The sequence below is a fragment of the Hippopotamus amphibius genome, chromosome 2 (genome assembly GCF_030028045.1).
Source record: "Hippopotamus amphibius kiboko isolate mHipAmp2 chromosome 2, mHipAmp2.hap2, whole genome shotgun sequence".
NCBI lineage: Eukaryota > Metazoa > Chordata > Mammalia > Artiodactyla > Hippopotamidae > Hippopotamus > Hippopotamus amphibius.
The window spans coordinates 32,710,113-32,731,030 of record NC_080187.1 but is presented as its reverse complement, the minus strand read 5'-3'; the positions used below and the strand labels follow the sequence as shown (position 1 = coordinate 32,731,030).

The following is a 20,918-nucleotide window of genomic DNA, read 5'->3' as shown; positions in this document are numbered from 1 at the left end:
CCCTGGTGGTCCAGGGGGTAAGACTCCATGCTCCCAGTGCAGGAGGCCCAGGTTCCATCCCTGGTTGAAAAACTAGATCCTGCATGCATGCCGCAACTAAGAGTCTGCATGCTGCAACTAAGAAGTCCACATGCCACAATGAAGATCCCGAGTGCTGCAACTAAGACCTGGTGCAGCCAAAAATATAAATGAATGAATGAATGAAAGGAGAGGAGGCTAGGATGAAGTAGAAAGAGTATCCAGAGGGAAAAAATTGAAGAAGAGTATAGTGGCACAGAAGTCAAATAGGAAGTCTGGCTAGTAGTTTAAAATGCTGCATAAAGGAATTAGAGGACAAGCATTGGATTTGAAGACGAGGGGATCATTGGTAATCTTGGTCCACAGAGTTTCTATGGAGTTGTGAAGTTGAAATCCAGATTGTGAAAGAGCTAACACATGTTCTGGTAGTAACGAATAGGGGTCAGAGGTAACTATTTTGTATGTTTACCCCATTTGTTTTGTTGTTGTTGTTGTTGTTCTCACAAGCATTTATAGAAGGCCCTTAGTAAATACGCATGTCTGTAACACACAGCCAAGACTAGGTAAGCAGAATCTACAAAGTGAAAAGCAGGAACACAGCATCAGCAAGAAAAACTGAAAGATAGTGCTCAGTAAGAAGTGTTGCAAAGCTGGGCTTTTGGAGAAGAGTGCTCCCGAAATGGAGCATTTGAATGCCAGCATGGTGGCTGAATTAGTGCATTTCTTGGGCCGTTGGAAAACCTGTGGTAAATATTGAAATTGCAGTGTTAGAAGCGTTGTTGTAAACGTCAGAGTCATAAATGCTGTGATGGCCGAGCACGAGATGTGTGGGAGCTGGGTATGTGACATTTTAAAAACTCGATTGTAGAAAATTTCAAACACGAACGAACAGGGTAGTGTAATGAACCATCATGTATCCAACCACCGTCAACAGTTAACAGCATTCTGTCGTTCTTGTTTTGTCTGTATACCTCTACCCAGTGGATTATCATTATTCTTATTTTATAGGTGTTTATTTTGAGGTATAATTTACATACACTGAAATGCACAAATGTTAGCTATCAGGTTTTTTTTTTGTTTTTTTTTTTTTTAGCTATCAGTTTTGAAAAATGAATATACCCCATCTGCACTACACCTTATGACAGTCTGTACCATTTCCATCTACCTAGAAAGTTCCTTTGTGGCAAATGACATTTTAATGTAGCCATTTTATCCAAAGATATTTTCATACAGCCTAAAATCTACCCACAACACCTTTTTATTCCCAACATATTCTTGCGTCACCTCACGCCAGCCCTCACCCCACCTTTGACTTCATCCTCTCAATAGTCTCTTTTCCTGCTGATCAGGGATACCAGGCACACTGAGACAATCAGTATTGTTGGTACCATTACTTGGTGATTGATGTTTATATATTTTAATACAGCTCGTTTGATATGCTCTTTTAAAAACGGTCTTGATAAATTTGCCTCATCGAAAGGTAAGCCTGAGCCAGTCGCTGAGATCACTGAAGAAAGGGGAGAGTGTGTGTTGTGGAGCGTGGTGGAGAGTCACGATGAGCATGGTTAGAAGGCTGTGTAGGTGGATGGCACAGGCCCCCTAAGGAGGGAAGGTCGTTGGGAGATGAGAATGGGATGCTGATCTGGAGGTGACAGGTGGTGAGCACAGTAGGGGAAGGTGGAAGGAAAGGGCATGTTAGGAGTAATGCGATTTTGGTATATCAGGGAGATGAAAGGAGTACTTCCTAAGGGAACAGCTGAGGAGATGGATGAGTTTGTGTGCATTAGAAAAGGTGTTTCACTGAAAGAGCGGAAAGACTAGGGAAGGAAAGAGCAAGGATAAGAGTGGGATTTAGACATGAAAGAGTAGGGGGATGTTGGAGGGTAGGTAGAAGTTTCTACCTGGTAGATCATTCTCGCATGGGGTCAGAGGAGACTCGGTTAGGGAAGGATGTGTTAGTGATGGAGCTTGGGGGGCAGGGTAGTATAGGGGAAGCAAGAAGGAGTATGTTGGATTTCTTAACTCTAGGGGTTTGTGGAAATGATGAGCCCTAGAGTTACCGATGCAGTATTGATGTTGTTGTTACCGCCTCAGCAGCACCTTCTAGGTGCATGTCTTGGTTGTTAGTAGCAACTCCTGATGCTTTATTTGGTTGGAACATGGGTGGACCAGGACAATCGCCAGTGGAATATGGCTTTGCAGATAAGCCATCTGGAGCTGGGCTTTCTTACAGTACTGTCACTTAGAACCATACTCTCCTTTGTATTTGAAAACATTGCCGCTGGTGGCAGATTTGTTTCCGAATGCCTCTGTGGGTGGGAGGAGCCAGTGGGTGATCAAGCACACTTTCTGTGCACGCACGCGCGCGCGCGCGCGCACACACACACACACACACACACACACATTGTTCAGAGACTAGCAGTTGCAGCTGTTGTTCATGGAGCCTGTAACCACTTGCTGGAGGGCATTGTTTGCACAGGACTGTGCCCAGTTCTTGCTGTGCACGGCTACATCTCTGCCATGGTTTCTGAAACTGTGCTTTATTACATGTTTAATGCCTTTTATTTAATTAATTAATTAATTTATTTATTTATTTATTTATTTTGTCTCCTATCCATGTCCATGCTGTTGTTGTCACCTAGTATTTTTGTTCTACCTTGTTTTTAAACCCAAAACATTTATTGTTTTTTTTTAAGCTCTTTATTGGAATATAATTGCTTTACACTCTTGTACCATTTAATGCGTTTTAATCTTTCCCTTTTGAAGTTACCTAATTTACTTGGCCTGGAGAGCAGGTGCTTGGACATTCCACTTTTGTCCATTCCCTACCCATCTCCCAGCATAGCTTGAGGAAGTAATAGTGTGACAGATGGTAAGAGCTTGTGCTCTGAAGTCAGACTTGGTCCATACTTAAAGGCTGTGTGGCCTGAGTTCTCTGAGCCTCAGTGATCACATCTATAAAATGGGGGCAGTAATATGCACTGCCTAGGATTACTTTGAATATTAAATGCTGTGTCACTGAGTTCCTTGTTGATGTTATTATGGTGATTGTAAATATTTGTGTGTTCTAATTTTATTATTAGTAGCCTGGCTGTGTTAGAAGTTCTTGCTGTGGTGAGTCTGCCTGTCTGTAGCATGTTTAATGTGGTTCATGAGTGACAGTAGACTGTTGTCAACAATTCTTAATCAGTGCCACCCTACTGTGTGTCAGGTGCTTTCACATATTTAATCCTCCTCACATCCATGTTAGCGTCATTTTGCAGATGAAGAAGCTGATACTGTGAGAGTTTGTGGCTCATGTAGAATGGCAGAGCAATGACCAGAAATCAGACTTTCTGATCCTAAGCCCTGGTGCTCTTTCTCTTGTATCACAACTATTCCAGAATTTTGTTCTCTTGCCTGCTTTAATTTTCTTCAGAATATTTAATCTGGCCTCAGCTATCACCTGGGCAAATACCTGTTGTCTAGTTTTAATCTTTCTCTATGAACTAGTTTCATATATTCAGCTAACCAGTGGGTCTTTGCACTTAGGCTTTGTTTGTACTGCCATTGCCTGAACCTCCAGTAACTACCATCTTGCCTGCAACATGATAGGTGCTTAATAAATACCTTTCCAAGGACTGGAGGTCTAAATTTGAACTCAGTTTACTACATTCTCTCTCCCGTCATTAGACTCACATTAAAGTCATTTCTTTTGCAATTTTTTTTAATGTGGTGAAATATATTATAACAACATGTACCATCTTAACCATTTTTAAGTGTAAAGTTCAGTGGTATTAAATAAATTCATGATGTTGTGCCACCATCACCACCATCCATCTCTAGAAGTCTTTTCATCTTGTGAAACTGAAACTATATCCATTAAACAACGATTCTTCATCCCCCACCCCACCCCAGCCCTTGTAACCACCATTATGCTTTTTGTTTCTATGATTTTGACTACTCTGTGTACCTCATATAAGTAGAAATCATACAGTGTTTGTCTTTTTTTTTTTTTTGGGGGGGGTACACCAAGTTCAGTCATCTGTTTTTATACACATATCCCCATATTCCCTCCCTTCCTTGACTCCCCGCCTCGAGTCCCCCCCACAGTGTTTGTCTTTTTGTCACTGGCTTATTTCAGTTAACGTAATGTCCTCAAGGTTCATCCATGTTATAGCATATGTCAGAATTTCCTTCCTTTTTGAGGCCTGAATACTGTTCCGTTGTATGTATGTACCACATTTTGTTTACCCATTCATCCATTGACGGACACTTTGGTTGCTTCCTGTTTTAGCTATTGTGAATAATGCTACCATGAATATGGGTATATGGCTATCTCTCTGAGACCCTTCATTCAGTCCCTTTGGGTAATATCCAGAAGTGGAATTGTTGCATCATATGATACTTCTACTTTTAATTTTTTGAGGAAGCACCATGCTGTTTTCCCTAGTGGCTGTACTGTTATATATTCTCACCAATAGTGTCCAAGGGTTACAGTTTCTCCACATCCTTGCCAATACTTATTATTTTCTGGTTTTGGGGTAGTAGTCATCCTAATGGGTATAAGGTGCTATCTTGTAGTTTTGACTGTGTTTCCCTAACGATTAGTGATGTTAAGCATCTTTTCACGTGCCTATTGACTAGTTGCTTATCCTCTTTGAAGTAAAGTTGTTTTGCACAATTCTGTATTAAGAGCATCTTCAATAAAGAGGATAGTCCTGTTGTACTAAACACTTAAATGTTAGTGGGTTGGTTGTTGCAAACTATGTAAAGGGTGGAACTGGGGAAGTTTTACCTTAAGAAAAAAATTGGTAGGCAGTGGGTTAGGTGGTGAACAGACATAAGGAAATCCACACAAGGTTAACGAAAGAGAGATTTCACTTAACTTAAGGAAAATCTGATAATATTGGAATTAACTATATTATGTTGAGTTCCTTATCTCTGGAAGTGTTGAAGTAGAAATGGGATCTCGGGGTTTTAACTAAAGAAATTCCTTCATCAGATCCAGTGGCCTCCAAGGACCCTTTCAGATCTAAGTTTCTGAGCTCATTTACTTTCCAAAGCATCTTCCAGCTGTATTTATTTTTTTTCTGTGTCTCTAATATCTATTCCTACTGCTGAGCTCAAGCTTTTCAGTGCCACTAGTTTGGATTATGTAGTAACCTACTAATTGGTCACCCAGTCTTCCCTTTATCTTCCAATTAATCTTTTGTTTTTTTTTTTTACATAATCTCCTTGCTTTTCTTTCTTTTTAAGAAAAAAATTTATTTATTGGCTGCATTGGGTCTTTGTTGCTGCACACGGGCTTTCTCTAGTTGCAGCGAGTGGGGGCTACTCTTCATTGTGGTGCACGGGCTCCTCATTGCTGTGGCTTCTCTTGTTGTGGAGCACAGGGTCTAGGTGCCCGGGCTTCAGTAGTTGTGGCACACGGGCTCAGTAGTTGTGGTACACAGGCTTTAGTGGCGCATGGGCTTAGTTGCTCCGCGGCATGTGGGATCTTCCTGGAGCAGGGATTGAACCTGTGTCCCCTGCATTGGCAGGCAGATTCTTAACCACTGTGCCACCTAGGAATTCCCTTCCAATGAGTCTTTAACAGCTTTTTGAGATATAACTTACATACCATTACGTTCACCTATTTAAAGAGTACAGTTAGTGCAATTCAGTGTTTTTTTTAAGTGTGTTTACAGAGTTGTACCAGCATCACATCATAATCTAATTTTAGATCATTTTTCATTACCCTCAAAAGAAACCTCACAGTCATTAGCCACTTCTCATTCCCCCCTAACCACCAGCCCTAGGCAACCACTCTGAGTTAACCTTTTATATAAAACATGGCTTTTATTGTATTGCTCTCCAGCTAGGAGGAGTTCAGGGTTCTCCTTGTCCATATGATGAAGAAAACATTTCTTACCTGAGGTTCAGATTTTTCCATTCTCTGATTTCAGCTTATTTTTCCAGTTTTGACTTAAACGCTTCCCCAGTCTGAATGTACTGCGCTTGCCACGTCCATTTACCTCTTGTTCTTGGGAGTGAGAACAGGTGCATTATACCTGTCCTTTGGTTTCCACCATTCCTCTACCTAAATCTGTCTGTGCTTTGAGACCTAACTTGAGTCCTACCTTTTCTATGAATCCTTCCCTGGGTTATTTTGCCTAAAGTGAGTTCTCATTTGAATGTGAACTTCCATAGCACCTATTATGAAACCTTCTTTTGGTATTTTATTGTACACTGTCACGTGGGACCCCTTCTCTTGTGTTGTTCAGCTTTTCGTGTATGTATATTGATTCCCTGAATGGATTATAAGCTTCTTAAGGGCAGGGACTGTGACCACTTTTTCTTTATACCTTCTGTAATTTCGCTGAGCATATGGACGTGCACAGAAATAGTATGTGAGTATAACAGAATGACTAGTGTTGGCATTGAGCAGGATGCTGAATTTGGACTCTGTGACAGACACAGATTTCAGAGTGTTAGTAGATGTGTCCATGTTTTATATGGTTTTGCTTTGTCTAGAGCTTGATACCACGTTCCTTCATCACTCAGTAAATGCTATTGGTGTCATACTTTGTCTATTAATTTCTTAAAACCCATTCTTAATTTAGTTAACTTTTTCTTATTGCTATCATGCATCTGAATTCTCTGATCGCTTTCAGCTCTGCATTATTCTTCAGATTTCCTGCTATTTCTTATGGTAGTTTAGTATATTACCACAGCCTCTATAGACCAGTATGGTCTTTTTGTTATACACTCTGTAGGACTTTATTAATATAGGTTGGTGCATAACCTCAGTCTCTGTAGTCCCATTATTATATACTTCATGGCATATCACTCCATGAGAATATCACTTTATGAGCAGTTGCAGGGTGATAAGCGCTGTGGGAGACAGTTGCCTTCCTCAGGTCCACTTATAATGGCTTGACTGCAAAGGTAGAGTAGTACTTTTGGTTTGAAACCATAGCAAGAAAAGTACTTCATTCTAGGTGTCAGGAGTTATACAGAAACGAATTGTACAAGCATCTAGATTCTCAGGGAGCTCACAGTCTCATGGTAGAGACTGATTTAAAAAACCTAAATAGTTATGACTGTATCGTGAGTATTGTAGTACAAAAGTGGGTGCTCAGGGTTATAGCAGCCCAGAGGAGGGCTTGATTTCTTTTGCCTCAGCAGAATTATAGTTTGGGAGCTGGAGGAGACCCTATAAGCCCTTTGAGTGAGGGCAGGATATGTCTTAACTGTTTTTCTATCCCTGGCACCTAGCAGAGTCCCTGGCATATGGAAGGTGATGAGTAAGTGATAAATGAGTAAATCATCTATTCTGTGCTGTCCAGTATGGTAGCTACTAGCCATGTGTGTCTATTGAGTGTTTGAAATGTGGCAAGTTGGAATTGAGATGCGCTGTGAGTGTGGAGTACTCATCAGACTTTGAAGACCTATTTGAGAAAAAAGAATGTAAACTATCATAATTTTTTATGCTGATTATATGTTGAAATGCTATTTATTTGATATAGTCCATTAAATAAAATATATCATTAAAATTAGTTTATTTCTTTTTACTTTTGAAAAATATGACTACTAGAAAATAAATTATGTGCATGTCGTATTATACTTCTCATAGACTTTGCTGATCTCATTCAGCTCTCTTAGAAGGAATGATTTGACTAAGGTTACAGAATAGCAGAGATACCCTTAAAATTGAGACTACACGTTGGATTTCTCCTAGTTTAGTTATCTTTCTAGGCATAAATTAATGTAAGATAAATACATAAAATTTGAGGTAAAGTGACATAAGTTTGGTCTTGTTAGGGATGACATGATACTCTGCTGTAGTTATCCTTTTTTAAATATTTATTTATTTATTTTTTAGTTTTGGCTGTGTCAGGTCTTCATTGCGGCATGCAGGCTTCTTTCTAGTTGTGGTGTGCAGGTTTTCTCTTCTCTAGTTGTGGTGCACGGGCTCCAGGGTGAGTGGGCTCCAGAGTGCATGGGCTCTGTAGTTGTGGCGTGGGCTTACTTACTCCCTGGCATATGGGATCTTAGTTTCCCCACGAAGGATTGAACCCGCGTCCCCTGCACTGTAGTATGGATTCTCTACAACTGGACCACCAAGGAAGTCCCTGCTGTAGTTGTCTTATCTTTGAGCTTAGTAATCATTTTTAAAAATTTCCTTTTATATGTAAATTTTGATCTCCAGAAAAATCTGCATACTGAGTTTTCAATTTTTTCACACTTGATATCTCTGTTCTCGGTTCTCCCTTGCTTTTCCTCTCCCCATACTTGTGTATATAGATATAGACACATAGCCCCCTATTTCATTCCTTCTTAATTTGTTTCCGTTAACATTCTTCAGGTTATATTAACACTATTTGTATTTGGGGGAGATAAGCCTGTGCTCTTGCATGATGTGCTACATAGAGAGCTGATTGGTGTAGTGGTCTTGTACATGCATTAATTATCTCACAGAATCCTCTCAAAACCATATGACGTATAGTCCAGTTGTGGTCCTGACTTAACAATTGTGAAATCTCAGGCTTACAGAGGGTGGTATGCTCAAGGTCACACAGCTAATAATGCACAGAACCTGTAAGCTGGAACTGTACGAAATGGCAGGAAGCCTGGGGATTTTTCCATTTTTCCTGGACAGACCTGTAAACATTGGGCAACTCTGGGTCCATAGAGCTGAGGACTAATGTATTAAGTATATGCCAGGAAAAGAAATTTAAAAAAAATCCATTCCAGATTGTGTGAGTATGTGAATGAGTATGTGTGTATTATAAGTATATGAGAGAAGAGAAATGAATGGATGAATGAGTGTCATTGATTTTGAAGACTGGGTCCCCATGTCTTCATCTTTCCGGCCCTTTTCTATCTTTCCTTCCTCTCTTCCCATTTCTGATAGTAGAATTACTCACCACCCTTCTATTTTCTTCAGTTCAACACAGTTCAGTTCAAATCAGTATCCTAAATCCAAACAGATGTTCATTAACATGTTTACAATGGTTCTCTTTGGTTAGAGGGATTTTGGGTGATGTTAAATTTATTTTTTGTTTGTTCTCTGTATTATTTGAATTTTTTACAGTAACATATACTAAGAAAAACTATATAAAAAGAACAAAAAAACTGTTTTCATTTGGGAAAAATCAATGTTTAATAGTTTTCATTCCAAAATAAATCTTTTACCCTAAAATTTCAGAATCCCTTACTTGTTTTCTGCTATGCTAGTGTTCTTTGGCCTCAGTTTCATAGCCTTAAGGTGAATGGTTAGAGTAGGTCAGTTCTCCAACAGCCAATGCTTTATACGCCATCTCTGTGTCACAGAGGTGAGATTTCTTCTAGAAGTGACATTTATTTTATTTTATTTTATTTTTAGTTCCAGTGAGTATTTTTTTTTTTAATTTTTTTTATTTTTTTATTTTTTTGGGGGTACACCAGGTTCAATCAACTGTTTTTATACACATATCCCCGTATTCCCTCCCTTCCTTGACGCCCCCCCTCGAGTCCCCCCCACCCTCCCTGCCCCAGTCCTCTAAGGCATCTTCCATCCTCGAGTTGAACTTCCTTTGTTATACAACAACTTCCCACTGACTATTTTACACTTGGTAGTATATATATGTCTGTGCTACTCTCTCACTTCTTCTCAGTTTCCCCTTCACCCCCCGCCCCCTCCCATACCTCGAGTTCTCCAGTCCATTCTCTGTATCTGCTTCCTTGTTCTTGTCACTGAGTTCATCAGTACCATTTTTAGATTCTGTATATGTGAGTAACATTTATTTTTATAGCAAAGATGTTGAGGGTTTTTTGTTCTTTTGGCACTTTGTTTTCAAACAGCAGTAGCTCACAGTGGTCACATCCTGAAAATATTTTTAAATGCTTTGAATCTAAACAGTCTACCTGCTGTGTTTGTGGCATAATGAGACCTTGGTTCTTATCCAGCCTCCTATCTGATAAATTTCCTTTCCAAATTACCCAGCAAGGGGTGAATTTATTTGTTGTCTTAGAACCTTTGAAAAGTCCATATTTTTCAATTTGCTTTTGACTATTTATTGACCTGGTTTATGTTCTTTTAAGATGCTAGTGATCAAAGGGAAGATGTTTATATTGGAAACCACATGCCTTGCCCTGAAAACCTCAATGGTTACTGCATCCATGGAAAATGTGAATTCATTTATTCTACTCAGAAGGCTTCTTGTAGGTAAGTCAGAATATCTCTAGATCAGAGGTGAGACATTTTTTCCATCATTGGTCAGTGCTCTAATAGAAGGCAATGAAATGTGGACCAAAAATATCACTAAAAAGTAGTATTTCTTTGCAGTTGAGTTAAAAAGATAAATTAGCAGCATCATTTGGAAAAAACTGGCAAGTAATATACAAAAACAAAAACAGATGTATTAGGGTTTTAAGATTATGGACTTAATATTTAAAATAGTATGCAAATGTGTCTTTTAATATAAAATTATGCCATATACCAACACTGTTTTGGTTTTTAGGCAGTCTATCATGGGGTGGTTGAGGGACTAAAAAATGTGTTAAGAACTGAGAACGTGTAACTCAAATAAGATATACAGTAAAATAGATTTCTAAAAATAAGGGGAATGGGATATAGAACCAGGTGTGACATGAGGGTTGGAAACAGAAAGGGTATGAACTTTCAACTGTGTGATTCCAGAAAGATTATGTAACTTGTTCAAACTCAGTAGCAAGTTAGAGTAGAGCAGAGACAAAACTAGATCTCTGATTTCTCAACACTGAACCTAGTGATCTTAGTGCCTTTTGCTATTCAGTGCCTGTCTGTACTGATAACGTTTCTTGCCGCTGCTTCTGGGAGCTTGTCCACCACCTCAGGTTGGTTTAGTTGGCTAGGTAATGATTCCAGACCAGGGGAGGTTGCTCTCATTCTACTCACTCCTGCCCCCTGCAGTCTGGCCAGTGAATCTTACTCTCAAGAAGTAGAAGAAAACTGTGAAATCAGGTCTCCTGTTTCCTCTGTTCCTTTAGTTCCATTCTCCTAATTCTTCCCCTTCCCCTCTGCTCTCCTGTTGCTTAAAAAGTAAAACAAAACAAAACACTATAAAATGTTTTAATGGTTATTAAGAATTCTTTAAGCCTCTTCTTGATTGAAAGATTTCCTTATCTTTGAAGGGGCTAAAACCAGCCTCACCCCACCCCACTTGTTTTCCTGAACATTAAAAAAAATACAGCCACACAAGGGAGGTCAGACCAGTTTTAAAATAAAATCATGCAATGGATTCCTCATACTTGTCTCACAGTGACATACATACCTTGATAGACGTTCAGATCGTGTTGTCCTCTGAGGATAGGGTGTCTTTTAAGATACCTAACAGTGAGGGATGAGAGAGGATGATGTCCCAATAATGAAGTGATACCAGGTCACTTTGTAGTATTTTACTCATTGATAGTAAGAAGACTGAATGGTATAGTAGTTAAAGGCTTTGGAATCAGATATACCAGATTGGCCAGTTTTTGGCTATGCCCTTTGGAAGTTCCTTAAAATTTCTATGCCTCATTTTCCTTATTTGTACAAATAATAATAATAATAATGGTACTTGTTTCCTAGTGTTGTTAAAATTAAATGAGATAATATATGCAAAGTGCTTAGCACAGTGCCTGTTACACAATGTGTTTAATAAATAGCAGTTAATGTTATTAGATTATATGCACAATTAGGTTAGGGACTCTGTTCTGCTAACCACTGTCTCCCCAGTGCCTAGCATAGGGCCTCTTCCAGTAGCTACTCAGTAAATATTTCTTGAATGACATGTGATGATGGCCAACTTTTCCCTCTTCTTCAGACCAAGGGTGTTTCTTAAATGCTAAAGAACCTCTTTTCTGCATTCTTATAAGTCCAAAAAGCAGTTGATCTTTTTCTTTTGTCTAAGCATTTACAGTATCTACAAGAACCAGGCCATAGCATCACATGCATCTCTACTGGTAGGTGTGTGTGTTTGAGTAGCAGTAAACAGGTGAGGATGAACACCCTTCAGCCACAGTCCTATTATTAGGTTAAAATCTTTTAGCATTATACCACCATTAGTTTGTTTATTTATTGCCTACATTGTACCAAATCGTACCTGGCACTGGGGTCTCAAATTCAAATATGACATGGAACCAGCCTTCAAAAAAAACATACAGTCTGGGGACTTCCCTCGTGGCCCAGTGGTGAAGACTTCTCCTTCCTAATGCAGGGGGTGTGGGTTCGATCCCTAGTTGGGAGCTAAGATCCCACATGCCTTGTGGCCAAAAAACCAAAAACATAAACCAGAAGCAATATTGTAACAAATTCAATAAAGACTTTAAAATTGTCCACCAAAAAAAAAAAGAAAAGAAAAACCAAAACCAGAAAAAAAGCCATACAGTCTGGTGGCAGCGACTGACAAATAATAAACAATTAAAATATAATATGAAAAATGCTGTCATACATAGATATACATGAGATGATTTGGGACTTCAAAAAAAGCACTTCAACCTGAAGGGGGCATGGGGGACATTGCAGGAGGAGGGGCAGGTCTTACAGGGACATTTGTGCTATCCCAGGAGATTGTCCTTTATTTTAAAGGCAGTGAGAAGCCATTTAAGGATTTAAATAAGAAAGATGTGGTCAGATCTGAAAGTCACCCTGGTGGCTTGGTGGAAAATGGATCAGAAGACTGAACGTTAGGAGAACGTTAGGAGACTAAAGAGTGAGAGCCTGAACCAAGTAAAGAAGTTGTAGTGGGAATGAGATGAGGAGATGAGTTGCAGAGAGAAAATACGTGGTTGAATCTGTAGGTTTTGGTGACCAGTTGAGTATGAGGTTGGGAATGTGGGAGTTGGTGGAGGGTCGTGGGAAGGAAGGGTCAAGAGAGTCTCCTGGATTTCTGGCTGATGCAAAATTGAATAGGGAAAGGGAATGGGGGAGGACATGATGTACTGAGCTTAGTAATGCTTGGTCTCAGGTGCCTGTGGGGTATCCACTTACCTAGTAGGCTGCTGGGTATCTGTGGTTTTGGAATTCGTGAGACAGATGCATGTTGAAGACATGTTTGGAAATCATTCCATCTCTAGCCTATCCCTTCTAATTCCTATGGCAGTCCTTCCCCTCACTGGGCCTCCAATTGATTGATCTCTCACCCTGCGTGTTTTCATCGCCTCCTTATTCAGCTTAAATTCCACGATCAATCCTTGTTGTCCCTCTTCTGCTTCATGATATGACAGATGATGACAAAACTATAATCCTGATTCATTCCAGCTTCCCGCCTGCTGTACACCTACACCCACCAGGCTGACTGGTCTCACCGATCTTTATACTCATGGGGCCCTGCAGGCTGCCGGCAGTCCCTCTGTAACTGCAGTCCCTTCATCCTCCTCTCCTAGATGAGATGACTGCTTTATTCCATCACCCCTCTCTTCAGACTGGCAGCACCTCTTCTCTTATCCTCACTCTAGGCTGATGATCTTGTTTGCAAGTTCGCTGAGAAGACTGAAGCAATACAAAGAGAACGTCCATAGACTTTTTACTGTTGCTGCCAGCAATGTCCCCCTTCTTCTTGTCATATATTCTTCTATATATATATATTTAATATATTTATAAATATATTTTTGTTGTTTATCTTGAAATGAAAGGTATTTCTCATTCTCATGTCTACCAGCTACTGTCCTATTTCTGTCCTTTCCTTTGTAGAACTCAAAACAGTTGTCTATAGTCTGTCCCCAGTTTCTCACTTTCCGTCTCTCATGAATCCACCCCAGTGGGCTTTTGGCCCCCAGCACTTCGCCGAGACTGTTCTTGTTGCTAAATTTATTAGTCAGTTCTCAGTCTTAAGTTACTTTTGAACGATCCGTGGCGTTTGACCTCCTGTGTGATAGGCATTCTTCACTTGGCTTCAGGGGTTACACTCTCTTGGTTTTCTCCTCCCTCACTGGCCATTCCTTTCAGCCTCTTTTGCTTCCTGGGCTCTCGATGTTGGTGTGCCCCTGGGGTCCAGTGCTGGTCCTTTCCTTTAGTGATTCCACCCAGCCCCAGGCCTTTCTGTGGACATGTGCTGATGACCCCAGACCACTCTCCTCAGCGTGTGACTCACAGATCCCGCTCCCTCATTGCCATTTTCACATGGGTGTCTGACACCTCAAGCTCAGCAGGAACTAAGCTCATCTCCTGAGCTGCCTCCCCTCCCCTAAACCTGTTCCACCTATAACTTCTCCATCTCAGTTGACACCAACTCCATCTTTTCATTGGTGTAGACGAAACACCTCTGATACGTCTTTGACTTCTCTCTCTGTCATACTCCATGTTTAGTCAGTCCAGGAGTCCTGTTTGCTCTGTTTCAGAACATACCCAGAATTTGATCCCTTCTTGTCATAGTCAGTGCGACTCCTAGTCCAGGCACCATTTTTTCCCTCCGGCATTGTGCAGTAGCCTTCCTGACTGTATCCTAGATAGTCCATATTCAGCACAGCAGCCAGAGCGAGACTTAAAGTAAGTTGGTTCTTGTCCATCCTCTGTGAATGCCCTTCCAGCGACTCCTCCGTTTCCTGAGTGAGGAGCCCTTCACAGGTGGGCCCCTTCGCCTCTGTGTCTTGGTCCCCTGCTTCTCCTCGGCTGGCCCACTCCAGCCATACTTGCTCTTCCTTGGACACACTTGTGCACGTGTGCTCCTACCTCAGGGCCTTTGCACTGACCCTTCCTTTGCCTGTTATGCCCTCCTCCCACTTGTCCACATGGCCGACTCCCTGACCCCCTTCACGTCTTTACTTGTCTCTTACTGAAGCCTACCTGGACCACCTTACTTAAAGTTGCGGTCCTCCCTTCCTGGCCCATACCTGGCACTCATTCTATCCCTTAGTTCTCTCTCTTTGTGTGGTACATATCACCTTCTAAATAACCATTTAATTTGCTTATTGTGTTTCTTGACCCTCCCTCCCTGACGAGGGTAAACAGGCCGGAGATCTTTGTTCACTGATGTATCCCCAATGCCCACTGCAGTACTTGGCACATGTCAGGAGCTCAATCAGCGTGTTAAGTGGATGAGTGAATGAGTCAGCCCATGAGGCCATGGGAGTGAATGAGATTACTGTGGAGGGTGTGGGAATGAAAGAACAGGCCGTAGAGGACCAAATGCCTGGGTCTGCCTTTAATCAGCAACAGAAGAAGTAGTGCTAACCTAGAAATTAATACTCTGGGTATTTGGAGAGTATAACCCTAAAGTCAGGTGCAGAAAATAATGTCCAGGGAGGAGTGCCTGAATGATATATGGCCAATACATTCTTTTTGATATTCTGATTTTTAATCTTTGGGTTAAGCTAAACTGTCAGAGAGCTGCATATCTAGGACATTGTTATAGCTCCCTATGGAACTATTTTTATTTCACTGAGCTTTGACTTTTGGCTGTTAGCCTACCATGAAAGACATTATTTTAAATAATCCTATGAGACTTCATTATTGAATTTATTGCAGCTGTATTGTTGAGGAAGATGTTCTCTGTATGAGAAAGTACTCTCCCCCTTTTTTTTTTGGGGGGGGGGTGGCGGGGCTTGGGGATCTTAGTTCCTGACCAGAGATTGAACCCGAGCCCTTAGCAGTGAAAGGTCCGAGTCCTAACTGCTGGATTGCCAGAGAATTCCCAGAAAGTACCCTCTTTAAGTGAGGACTAATGAGATGCAGTTCCCTTAAATTTATTAAAAATAGTAACTGTGATTCTTTATTTTTTTTAATTGAAGTATAGTTGATATACAATATTATATTATTAATTTCAAGTATACAGCATAGTGATTCAGTATTTTTGTAGATTATACTCCATTAAAAGTTATGACAAAATAATGGCTGTATTTCCCTGTGCTGTACAATATATCCTTGTTGCTTTTCTATTTTAAACATAGTAGTTTATATCTCTTAATCCCATACCCTTATCTTGCGCCTCCTCCCTTCCTCCTCCCCACTGGTAACCACTAGTTTGTTTTGTATATCTGTGAGTCTGTTTCTTTTTTGCTATATACATTCGTTTTATTTTTTAGATTCCACAAATAAGTGGAATCATACAGTATTTGTCTGACTTATTTTACTAAGCATAATATTCTCTTGGTCCATCCATGTTGCTGCAGATGGCAGAATTCATTCTTTTTTATGGCTGAGGAATGTTCCATTGTTTGTGTATATATAACCCCCGCCGCATCTTCTTTATCCATTTGTCTGTTGATGGACACTTGGGTTGCTTCAGTATCTTGGCTATTGTAAATAGTGCTTTTATGAACATTGAGATGTATGTGTCTTTTCAAGTTAGTGTTTTTGTTTTTTTCTGGATTATATGCCCAGGAGTGGAATTTGTGGATCAGAAGATACATCTATTTTAGTTTTTTGAGGAATCTCTGTACTGTTTTCCATAGTGGTTGTACCAATTTACATTCTCACCAACAGTGTAGGAGGGCTCCCTTTTCTCTGCATCCTTGCCAACATTTGTTATTTGTGGACTTTTTGATGAGTACCATTCTGACAGATGTGAGGTGATATCTCATTGGGTTTTTTTGATTTACATTTTGCTAATAAATAGTGACGTTGAACGTCTTTTCATGTGCCTATTAGCCATCTGTATGTCTTCTTTGGGAAAATGTCTATTCAGATCTTCTGCCTATTTTTTGATTAGGTTATTTTTTGATATTGAGTTGTATGAGCTGTTTATATATCTTGGATATTAACTCCTTATCAGTCATATCATTTGCAAATATTTTCTGCAATTCGGTAGGTTGTCTTTTCGTTTTGTCTGTGGTTTCCTTTGTTGCACAAAAGCTTTTAAGTTTAATTAGGTCCCATTTGTTTAGTCTTGCTGTTATTTCTTTTGCCTTGGGAGCTAGATCCAAAAAGTTATCACTATGATTTATGTCAGAGTGTTCTGCCTATGTTCTCTTCTAGGTGTTTCATGGTTTTCAGGTCTTACATTTAGGTTTAATCCATTTTGAGTTTATTTTTGTATATAGTGTGAAGAAATGTTCTAACCTCATTCTTTTATATGTAGTTGTCCAGCTACTGTGATTCTTTTGAACAACTGGCTTAATTTCATTTAGTGGATATTGTGTTTTGTATCAGTGATTTTATCTCTTTACCTTTTCCATTTCCTTTTCCTTCCCCCCCCATTCCCTCCCCTCCATTCCCTTCCCCTCCCTGCCCCTCCTCTCCTCTCCCCTTCTTTCCTTCATCCAGTGGTTTTTAGTATATTCACAGAGTTGTGCAGTCACCACAGTCAATTTTACATTTCATCACCCCAAGAGAAAACTCTATATCCTTTAGCTATTACTCCCAAATCTCCCCATCCTCCTCAGCCTCAGACAACCACTAATCTACTTTGTAGATTTACCTAGTCTGGACTTTTCGTTTAAGTGGATTATATTCATATAATATGTGGTCTTCTGTGTCTGTCTTCTTTCACTTAGCATACTGTTTGGAAGGTTTATCCATGTTGTGGCATGTATCAGTATTTTGTTCCTTTTTGTGGCTGAATAGTATTTCATTGGATGGATAATACCACATTTTTTAATCCAGTTACCAGTTGATGAATAGTTGGATTGTCTCCACTTTTTTGGCTAATGTGAATAATGCTGACTTGAATAATTGCAGGTTTTTGTGTGGACATAAAACGTTTTAATTTCACTTGGGTAATTGCCTAGGAGTGGAATTGATGGGCTAATTGCTAACTCTGTTTAACTTTTTGAGGAACTGCCAGACTGTTATCAAAAGTGGCTGCATCATTTTGTTTTCCCTACAGTATCCTTGCTAACAGTTGTTATTATCTGGCTTTTTGATTGCTATTGGGTATACTAGATATGTCATCTTAATGTGGGTTTGATTTGCATTTCCGTGATGACTAATAATGTTAGTGCTTATTTGTCATTTATCTATCTTGTTTGGAGAAATGTCTATTCAGATCTTTTGCCTATTTTGTATTTTTTTTTGTCTTTTTGTTAATGAGTTGTAATAGTTTTTTTTTTAATATATTCTAGATACAAGTCTCTTATCAGAGATATAATTTGCAGAAATTTTCTCCTGTGAGTTATTTTTTCACTTTCTTGATAGTGTCCTTATATACAAAAGATTTCATTTTGATTTAGCCCAATTTAACTTTTTTGTTGTTGTTGTTGCTTGTCCTTTTGATGTCATATGAAGAAATCCTTGCCTCATCTAAAGTCATGAAAATTTACTTTCCTTCCCCACACCCCCCAGGAGTTTTATAGTTTTAGCTCTTACATTTAGGTCTGTGATACATTTGAGTTAATTTTTGTATATGTTGTGAGGAAGAGCTTCAGCTCCATTCTTTTGTGTGTGAATGTCCCGTTGTCCCAGCACCATTTGTTGAAGAGACTGTTCTTTTCCCATTAAATTGTCTTAGCACCCTTGTCAAAAATCAGTTGACCATAGATGTATGGGTGTATTTCTGGGCTTTCAGTTATGCTTTGTGATCTGTATATCTACTGTACTACTATTTTTGTCTACTAGAAAGTTTAGAACCTAGTGTGCAACCTTCTAGCAGGTGGCTATGAACCAAGGGTAGGATTGGTGAACTCACATCACCCCTGGCTTCCCCACTTTCCCTGCTTCCAGGTTTTTTTCTTGCTATGTGTGTTTTATTAAAATTTATTTTTTTGTAATGAAGTGTGGGACATTAATAACTACTCTGTCTTTACACATCAGATGTTGAATTAATTGGGTCTAACTGAAGGCTGGCTAATTTACACATTTCGCTTCTGTCAATTAAAAAATGTGAATTTTTCTATTAAGTATCTGAAATGTTTCCCCTTGTCAAATTATTATCATCAGCTGATGTTGTTGCCTTTTTATTTACTCTTAATTGGAGTTCAGATAATTTTGAAGATTCGCACCTACTTGACTGCTTGGCTCTGTTTCTGTTATTAATAACTTATTTTCATACCCCTCCCCCCCCACCCCCCCGCATTTTAAATGATTATATTATGTGCACTGAAAAGTGTCTTGAATATAATTTGGTGTTACGCTCGGAGAACTGTAAATGTTTATACCTATTTATTCAATAATCCCACTTCCAAGTATCTAGCCTAAGGGGTAACAGTAAATACAGAAAAGTACACATTCATCATAGTCTCTACCACGCCTAATTCATAATTCTGAAAAATGGAAAATAACTGACATGTCTGAGAGCAAGGAATAGATAAGTTAGCTGGATTATAGCCACTGAATGGGATATTGTGAATCCATTTTTAAAGGGCAGTAATAGAGACTGTCTAGCAGCTTTAAAATTGATGTGGTATAATGGTAAGTGGAAGAAGCACTTTTGTAGAATAGTCATATCAAAAAGAGTATAAGGAAATACAATAATGGCAGTGATTTTTCAGATGGTGGGAGAGTGCCTGATTTGCTGTTTCTGTTTATCATTCTTTTGTATGTTTTAATTTTAAAACCTGGAATTATTGAAACTTATAATTCTCATAGGAATCCTGTTTTTTCCCTTTTCAGATGTGAATCTGGTTACACTGGACAGCACTGTGAAAAGACAGACTTTAGCATTCTCTATGTAGTGCCAAGTAGGCAAAAGCTCACTCATGTTCTTATTGCAGCAATTATTGGAGCTGTACAGATTGCCATTATAGTAGCAATTGTCATGTGCATAACAAGGTAGGTAATGGCCTAGGAAACACCAGCTTTCAATTACAAGTGGGTGGCTGTTAAATTAAAGAAGAACCTTGAAGCACTCAAGATGATAGGGACTTTACCTCCACCAGTCCAGTAGGAAGAAACCCTAGGATCAGTTCTCTGAGGTTTCCTTGTACGTCTGACCTCTCTCCATCTTGCTGCTTTAGAATTTGGTCAGGAACTCATTCCCAGGGTTACAGGTAGACCTGGGCTGCAAGCAGAGGAAGTGTAAGGATATTAAGTGGTATAAAGGAATTTTGAGACCTTAGAACTGTGCGTCTGCTTTAAGCACTGCATTCAGGGACAGTGATGGTAGCAGAATGGTCTGCACTTGCACAAAAGAGCCATGCAGAAACTTTTTAAGTCCTGCAGAGCTGACTGGATCTTGTGCTCTAAAAATATACTTTATCCATAGGAAATATAGTAAGAAGGGAAGAAGTCAGAGGCTAAAGGAAACTGCTTTTTTATATGTTGTCTTAACATGACTTCATTTTTCTAGAATACAGTCATAAATAATAAACTTTAAAATTCTCTATCATAAAACCATCAGAGTTTATCATAACTAAACCCTAAACTAAAGGACATATTTGGAGTGCAGTTGGCGTAAAAATAGGTGTTTTCCCGGCCTAGTAGAAATATCTAAGTCAGAACTGAACTGGACCTGGGAGAAGTCAAAGCAAATTAAGTTCATCTTGTCTTTATGCTTCCCAGTCTCATGCCTTTTCTTCTTGCTTGCCTCGTCCTACCTCCTTTAAGGCTTGGTTCAGAGTCCTATAAACACCATCTTTATACTTTTCTGCATTATTCTGGGCAGAGGGTTGGAATATATCAAATGCAGATATTGGCAGGCCATACTGGATTTATGGCTCTTCTACCCAAAGTCTGGATAGAAGCCAGACCTTCAGTGATCTCAGCCATCTGGAGCTAAAATGATAAATCTAGAAATGATTAAAAAAATGTTCTCTGAGTAACAGATATTTTTCATAAAATTTAAGCACTAAAGCCAGTGGACTTTATTCTATAGAACAGATGATCTGCCCTTAGGCAAGACTACTGAGTATAAAATTGGGTAGTAGATTAAAGTAGGGACATAATGTTTTAAGAAATAATGACAGCAGAAAGAGAAGATAGAAAAAAAAAAATACCACCATGTAACAGCAGGGCTGCCTGTGGCTATTTAACATAGGCTCAGAGGTTAAGTAATGTGCCTGTGGTTATCCAGCTAGTAAGTGGAGGTGTCTGGATTTGGATTCCTTGCTGCCTGAATCCTAAA

The 20,918-nt window shown here is 39.5% G+C and overlaps 1 protein-coding gene across 2 annotated transcripts in view; it reads left to right on the top strand.

The window, feature by feature from the left end:
- LOC130846811 (myb/SANT-like DNA-binding domain-containing protein 3) overlaps positions 1–20,918 on the top strand; it is a 128,870-nt gene that overhangs the window by 105,129 nt on the left and 2,823 nt on the right. For both annotated transcript variants that reach the window (XM_057725270.1, XM_057725272.1), the window contains 2 exons: positions 10,066–10,189; positions 19,469–19,627. In XM_057725270.1, the coding sequence (XP_057581253.1) occupies positions 10,066–10,189; positions 19,469–19,627 (283 nt within the window). The remainder of the gene's footprint in view (positions 1–10,065; positions 10,190–19,468; positions 19,628–20,918) is intronic.